We start from the raw sequence: 7,854 nt of genomic DNA on the forward strand, positions 1-7,854 counted from the left end.
AGTCACCTTTTCAGTTGAGTGGGGCTCATTAGTCTTGCATGTTACAGGTGGCTTCACTAGCTGGTGCCTCAGAAAATTATACTTGGTACACTTTGTAAAGTAGTAGGCATTAGGAATGGTATCTAGCTGTAGAAACCATATCAAAACAGAAACATTAGAAATAAGACAGTCTTTTCCAACTCCTGGCAACATAGGTGGATATCACATGATGATAAAAACTGATACCTGCTGAATTCACCACTCACTTACTTAATGAGAGCAACGATGACTTCCATTTTCATTCAAAATTTCTCTTCCTAATCCTTAAGTTGAATCTGCTATCTTCCTGAATTATTCCACCCATCAACTCATCCCACATTTAGAGGACATGTATCTTAAATCACCACTTAATTTTTCTTGACAATTTCAATACACAACTCCTTTTGGCTATCACTCATCTCTTGCAATGCTGTAGATTTAATGTAGAGTTCCAATAATTTCTCACTTTGATCTGATGATAACACTCCCGTTACATCTTATGGTCCTGTATCTCTGACACACTGGCTCTCCAAAACATCTCTCTTTCTTGAATCTAAATTTAGCTTTATTTATTCATCTGACTGCCTGATCACTCCAGTTCAGCAATACATTTGGTCCTAGTTGAGAGCCTTTGTTATTTGTGAGTATACCCTGACACCATTCGTTTACGGCATGAACTTACACTTGCATGGCTTAAGCTTTGAGACAAGCATATGACTACTGGCAGGATCAACCAGGTATCGTCGTCATCGTCGTCGGGCAGTGAGCGGGGGGAACGCGGTTGCAAGCGCGGAATGCTGCGACGATGCCTGTCGCCACGCAAGAGAGCAGGAATAAGAAGCAGCTGAATCTGCAGTCGACCGGACGAGCGCTCGGAGGCGGACGTTCATACGTACGCATCCTCCCATTATTCTTTATCAGTGCTTTCTTGAGCAAATTCTTTTCCTCCTCTAACTATTCAATGTTACTTTATAGTGATTTATCACAACCTAGGGAAATACACACGTCTTTCATAGATTTCATCTTGCCAACTGGTTTAATATTTGAAAAGATAATGGAAACAGTAACAAAGATTTTCTTGCACTTTTCAGTAACCAACAGTACATCTTTTAGAGAGTCAGATTCTAAAATCAGCTATAAAAGGTCTCTTACTCTAGAACTTCAACACAATGTTATTGCCTGACTGCATTAAGCATGAGAGTCTTCTAGCTATGTTGCTTGTTTGTAAGCTCCATTTTCATCTATACTACTCATTAGATCAGAAATTCTTTGACAAGACAGCTTCATCAAAGTGTCAATGTCTCATCCTCACTATATCAACACTGGTGCGTTTCTGGTTCACTGGCTCTCTTAATTACTTCCTTCAAACTAATACAATTGCTGTTATACTACTAACCAAATGTGCTGATTTTTCTGCACCTCTAAAATATTGAACTGTATGCTATCTTCCCTGATTGCTAATCAGTGCACATGACAAGCTTCTTTCAGTTTTCAACCATACAGCCAGACCTACCCTTATATTCTAGAGTTGAAATTGTAAGCAGAAGAAAAAAAAATAAGGAAAAAAGGACAATTTTAGAAAAGAAAATATTTTATTTTCAAAAGAGAAAGAAATTTCTAAAATATAAAACTGGATTTGAATGGTGTAATTTACAAAGTGAAAGAATATGTGATATTAAAAGAGACAAAAAGGCAAAAACTAATTAATAGGTTAAGCATTAAAATATAAGATTAGAAAATTTAGCTAAATTAAGCTATCTTCAGCTGGTTGCCATTACAAACATGAAGCATCTACAAAGAAAAAGAATAAAATAGCATAAATAACTTGTCATCTTTAATAATGTTAATTATAAAATAATTCAGCCATACATCGGTATGTGGTGTTATATTTTAAGTAGGTTAATTAAAAAGAAAACTACAAATTAAATTTCAATAACAAAACTGAGCTTTCTCATACACATAAGCAAAATATTAACAAAAAAAAAAAGCACTACATTACAAAGTCACTATATATTTATAAATAAAACAAGAATTCATCAATTAAAACAGGGTGAAAATAAATGTAAGTATTGGTAGAAATTGTAGGTGAGAAGTGTATCATTCACTGAAGAGAAAAGCACACCTGAGTGCTACATGTTATAACATGTAAATGTACAAACATCTTCACTACCAACTAAAAATTAAAAAGTCAGCTGACTGATAAGTAAGGCTTCACTTGTTAATTTATTAACACCACTAACTCACTGGCACAAAGTGTTTCTTTCTACCTGGGCATCTTTGAACTTAGTAACTGTGCTTCACTTCAATTCAAACTCATTTTATACATTTATCTCTTGTCATCTTTACAGTCTCTTAACCCTGAAGAACTATCCTACTGGAATTTCATTCTTACTCAAGACTTTGTGGACTCCTATTCTCTCTCATTACAGACAAATAAAAGTATTCCTAAATATACACTTGCCAAATATTAATACCTGTGATGTAGCATTAGGTGACATCAATATTTCTATAAAATAAATGATATGTTGAAATTGCTTTGAGATATATCAAAAAGAGTTTTTACTTATTAACAAGTGACCAGCAAGTTCTAGCATTTGGGATTTTCAATAAATTCTACATTTGCTAGAACAGAAAAATGTAATGTTTAAATTTTGTAAGAAATCCCAAGTTAACTTGCTTGAGATGTAATTTATAAGTTAACTTTGGATTCCTTAATGACAATGTAACCTTCATATAACTAAGGTATCCTCAGCTTGATGAGTACCTGGTGGAGTACCCCTCAAGTAATTATTACTTCTGAAGATTTGCCAGCTAGGAAACATGTAGCCTGGATATACACACACACACATATTATATATATATATATATATATATATATACATACATACATAGACTAGCAATGCATCCTGGTGTTGCTTAGGTGTTATGATTTACAGCCACACAGTATTATTTGTTCCTTTATGGGCACAACCAGCACAGCTGGAATCAGTGAACTGGATTACTGGCATAATGGAAGTTATTGGTTTGTTTAAAAGTGAAGGGGGAGGGTACAATTTGCATGGGTTTACATGGTTTGTGATCCTTCTTAAGAACAGAAAGCACTTTCATGCATTGTTTTATTGTAAAAAGGGGGTCAATATAATTTTCACCAGAAATTACCTTTACAAAATTTTAATTCCTCCTTGTCCCCACTGCAATATCTTAATTTGTAACGTATTTTCAAATTAAAAAATTTTTTTTTTTTATTTATGTAGAAAAATATAGAGATAACAAATCTGGGAAATTAATTTTTAAAATTTAATTTTTCTTTAAGAAACACTCAATGCCCCTTCCCCCACCATACCCACTCATCACCTACCCACTTTCAAAAAGCTAAAACCTTCCAATGTTTCACTTCCGTCTGATGTTTCACGCATGTGTAGAATTGTACTGAAATAGATGTAAAAAATGCCAGACCACCACCAGAAAACCGGACATGCTAGAAACAACAGGTAAACAACATTATTTCTGAAGAAATTTCTCCACGTTCCAAAAAATTAAAAGTGAAACATTGGGAGCTTGTAGCTTTTTGAAATAACTATAGCTGGTTGTTGAGAGAATGCAGAAAATATGTAAATGAAAAAGTTTATTTGGTAGCCAAAAGATTACTGAATCTTTCGATAGCCCATATGTCAAAATCAGCAACTACATTTTCAAATGTATAAGTAACATATCCGCATACACAAGCTTATATATATATATATATAGGGTTGGCCAAAAGACACCTGACAGTAAATCAAAATTCCATAAATACTTGATATTCAATTTTATTTATCCATTCCAATTATGAATGTTTACAAGGACTTCAGTTTGAACAATTTTCCTGATGTTTTGTTTCATATTTAGATACTTTTATTAAATTCAATCAGTTAGTAAATAAAAACCATTTAATTGCATGATTTATGTTTAACGTCAGGTGACTCTTGCCCAACCCAGTGTGTGTGTGCATGTATATATATGCTTAAGTTTTTTTTAAGCTAAAACAATGCAAGTTATAAGAAATAATTCAAGTCAATAATTTGAACTTGCATCTTGTAGTTTAACTATCAACTTGTATTATTTCTAACTTGCAATGTTTTGGCTTAAAAAATATAAATAAGATAAATATAAAACATTAAGAAATATCAAAGCTTCATGCACCACACACACACACAAAACATTTATGCATGCATGTCAATTCAAGATTAGTATTATTTAAGAAAAAAAAATGGAAATGAGACATTTAAAATCCAATTTTCATACACATAACTGAAAAAAAAAAACAAAAAATGCATTTTCCCAGTTTTCATTTATTAGCTGAGATGACTGTAGAAGAGCCACGTTTACTAACCTTGAAAAATCTTGTAGCTGTGGTTAGCTTTTAGACAATAATCATTTTGGGTTTGTAATACAAGGTATGGGAATCAGAGCAAAGCTGCAATTGCTTCAGAAGATGCAAGGGTAAAAAGAAGTAAAACATGCTTATTAAAATGTGAAAACATTAACTAGCATCAATGGGATTATAAGCAGAAAAGAGGAGAAACCAGGGAAAGAATAAAATTTAATCAAGATGTATTCAATAAAGGGAAATTTTAATTATAATAAAAAAAGACCTAATTATTGGATAATATAACAAAATTTCAATGTAAATTTCAAATCAGTCAAAACTATAACAACTTGATCATTGATCTTAATTATAAAGAAAGGATCTGTTACTTAACCCCAGATCAGACCTAAACCAGCATATGTCTGATCATGATCAAAAGCATTCCTACTGTAATCATGCTGTCTTGCTGTCTTTATTCAGTCACATCTAGGACTAAATTATCTTATTCTTTCTGCTTTCATAAGACATTAAGGTGTGATTTTAGAGAGATTTGATTTTAATACTATGATGTCAAACAATTGCATAGAGACTCATTGACTCATGAACTAATGATCTATCTATTTGGTATACATAAAGCCTATTTTGTTGTAAGCCAGTTCACTTAACCTTAGTTCTTTTGTCATCACATTTTTCTCCTTTCGCTGGTCCTACAACATTAGTATTTGTTTTAATTAAAAACAAAAAGGATGAAAAGCCAAATAAAGCATCTCATAAGATTTAACTCAATGTGTAAAGCAATAAACTAGGTATTACAAAACAATCAAGATACCTTCCAAATGTGTTTGCGTGCATATATATGTATATTACATATAATCATCATCATCATCATCATCATCGTTTAACGTCCGCTTTCCATGCTAGCATGGGTTGGACGATTTGACTGAGGACTGGTGAAACCGGATGGCAACACCAGGCTCCAGTCTGATTTGGCAGAGTTTCTACAGCTGGATGCCCTTCCTAACGCCATGCCCTCGTTTAACATCCTCCTTCCACATACATATAAATAAAATCATTTTAATGTCTACTTTTCCAAACTTTCATTGATCAAATGAGAAGGAAATAGTTCCCCTGAGCATTTCAAACAAGCAGCTGAGACATCCCTTTCACAGAAGATAGCAAACAAATGAAACTTACACAGCTGACTTTCTTCATTGTATGAAAGGCTGCTAAATGCAGAGAATGCATGGGATGGGGAGAATGTCCAATGTGGACCCAACAGAGGGGCGGGATATTCGAATCAATAGTAGCTTAAATAAAGCAATTGAGGATATGAAGACAGGGAAAACGTCTGGCCTATCAGGAATCAATGCTATGATGCTTAAAATCTCTGGTGGAATGGGATAAAACTTGGTCAATCATATAGTTAATCAGGTTGTCCACAAGGGAGTTATACCCAATGACTGGTGTAGTAGCATTATAGTCAACTGCTATAAAGGCAAAGGTGATACCCTAGACAGAAATAATTACAGGGGTATTAAATTGTTGGACCAGGTGATGCAAGGTGCAGAAAGGGTCATAGCTCAATTAATTAGGAAGAAAGTTAATTACTGAAATTTTAGAGTAATTAGCAGGAATGAAAACTGTAGTAATTAGTAAAAGCTGTAAATGTCACAATTGCAATATATGAAGCAGAACAGAGGGAATGCATAAATAGATTTCATGAAGTTTCAAGATTAGAGAAAACTGATACCATGCTGAGAACTATTTTACATCCTATTCTACAGGCAGGAGATTTCTCAAAACAATTCACATTATCTACAGATCAAAGACGACTTAGCTCTACCGTTCAGTAAAATGTTCACAAGAATGAAAGAATTCAAAATATCATATAGCCTTAACTTCATTATTCAAAAAAATTAAAATATAGAACTATATACACACATACACACACACACATACACACACATACATACATACATACACACACACATATATATACATACATACATACATATGTATATCAGGTCATCTTATAAGTTCTGTCAGACTTTACCTTTTTTAAAATTGAATGAAATTTAATAGTATTTTAGAATGTTTAATGGAATTAAAAATTATTTTTATGCATTTGTGTACATTTAAACTAATTAAATATTATTTTACAGAATAATAGAATTAAAATTTCTTTGATAAAAACCCTTTTTACCATGGAAATATCCAAAGAGAATTTGAAGCACATAATGCTTTATGAGTACAAAAAAGGGAACTCTGCAGCCGAAGCGACTCGAAACATACACTCAGTTGAGTTTGATGATAAGCTCCTTCAGACATTACTTGAAGAAAATCCTGCATTATCAGTTGAAGAATTGGCAATAAAGCTTAGTTCAAACTATACAACTGTTCATCATTTTCAAAAACTTGGAAAGGTTCCTAAACTTGGAAAATGGGTGCCTCATGAATTGTCCGAAAACAACCACAAATCCCGAGTTGACATCTGCTCCTCTCTCCAATCATAGCTTGATTGTAGGTTGCATGTGTATGAAATGCAATGTTGCATGGCAGCAAAACTTGGGTACTAAACATGGAGAAGGTGTGAAAGACAGAGATGAGATGCTCTACTAGATGTGTAATGTTAGTCTTCATGAACTATGGAAGACAATGAGCTGAGAGAATAACTAGGTAAAAGAGAAATCAAACGTATGTGCAAGAGTGGAGATTACACTAGTATGGACATATGATGTGGATAGTAGGGTAAAGAATTGCCAAGTGATCAAAGGTGGAACATGTGAAAGTGGAAGACATAACTAAAAGTAGTAAAAACTGATCTAAAGATATTGAATCTAACAAGAGATGACAAATAGAGAGATGATGTGCAAGAAAACACTCATTCAATCCATGCATGCATGGAAAAACAAGAAAAAGGGATGATAATGGCTGTAAAAGATAAATGTCAAACAAGAAGTGTAAAGTTTTGTACTTACTTCACAAATTTTCTCTGCAGTAAAATGTTCCTCTAAAAGCTTTATCAAGTCATCTTCATAATTCATGAGAGCATTACACTACAAAACAAATGATTTGTAATTTAATGAAATTAGCTTCATTTTGATCATTTTTTTTACAGGATTCAATGGCATATGTGAAACCAATATGAACAGGCTTGGAAAGGATTTGCTAGGAAATAAACATTCTGTTCCAGGAAATGCATAAACTTTCACAACTCCATGAAAAACTTTCTTGCAAAAGAAATATTAAACAAACAAAAGCAAAAAGAAAAAAAAAATGGATCAGTTTACTTCCATGTAGCATAAATCTGAATACATATTTTGTCATATTTCTATGTTTGGCTGAAGATCTAACATGGACTTCTCTAAGCATCTTGACTAGAAAGAGGGCCCGCCTATATTATGGATAAGAGAACTATCTTATAGAGAAATAGTATGTTTCAAAAGAAACAAAAGAAAACTTTATAATGTAAAATTAAACTGGTGTGTTTG

At 33.0% G+C, this 7,854-nt stretch overlaps 1 protein-coding gene across 2 annotated transcripts in view; it reads right to left on the reverse strand.

Annotated features, from left to right (window-relative positions):
• Positions 1–1,591: 1,591 nt before the first annotated feature.
• LOC106870735 (prosaposin) overlaps positions 1,592–7,854 on the reverse strand; it is a 72,489-nt gene continuing 66,226 nt past the window's right edge. Inside the window, exons 25-27 of one of the 2 annotated variants that reach the window (XM_014916915.2) lie at positions 7,342–7,419; positions 4,388–4,480; positions 1,592–1,809 (exon numbers count right to left, since the gene is read on the reverse strand). In XM_014916915.2, the coding sequence (XP_014772401.1) occupies positions 4,418–4,480; positions 7,342–7,419 (141 nt within the window). In that variant the 3' untranslated portion in view covers positions 1,592–1,809; positions 4,388–4,417. The remainder of the gene's footprint in view (positions 1,810–4,387; positions 4,481–7,341; positions 7,420–7,854) is intronic. The other variant, XM_014916924.2, reaches the window with a different exon arrangement.

This window comes from Octopus bimaculoides, chromosome 1 (assembly GCF_001194135.2).
Source record: "Octopus bimaculoides isolate UCB-OBI-ISO-001 chromosome 1, ASM119413v2, whole genome shotgun sequence".
NCBI classification, from domain to species: Eukaryota; Metazoa; Mollusca; class Cephalopoda; order Octopoda; family Octopodidae; genus Octopus; species Octopus bimaculoides.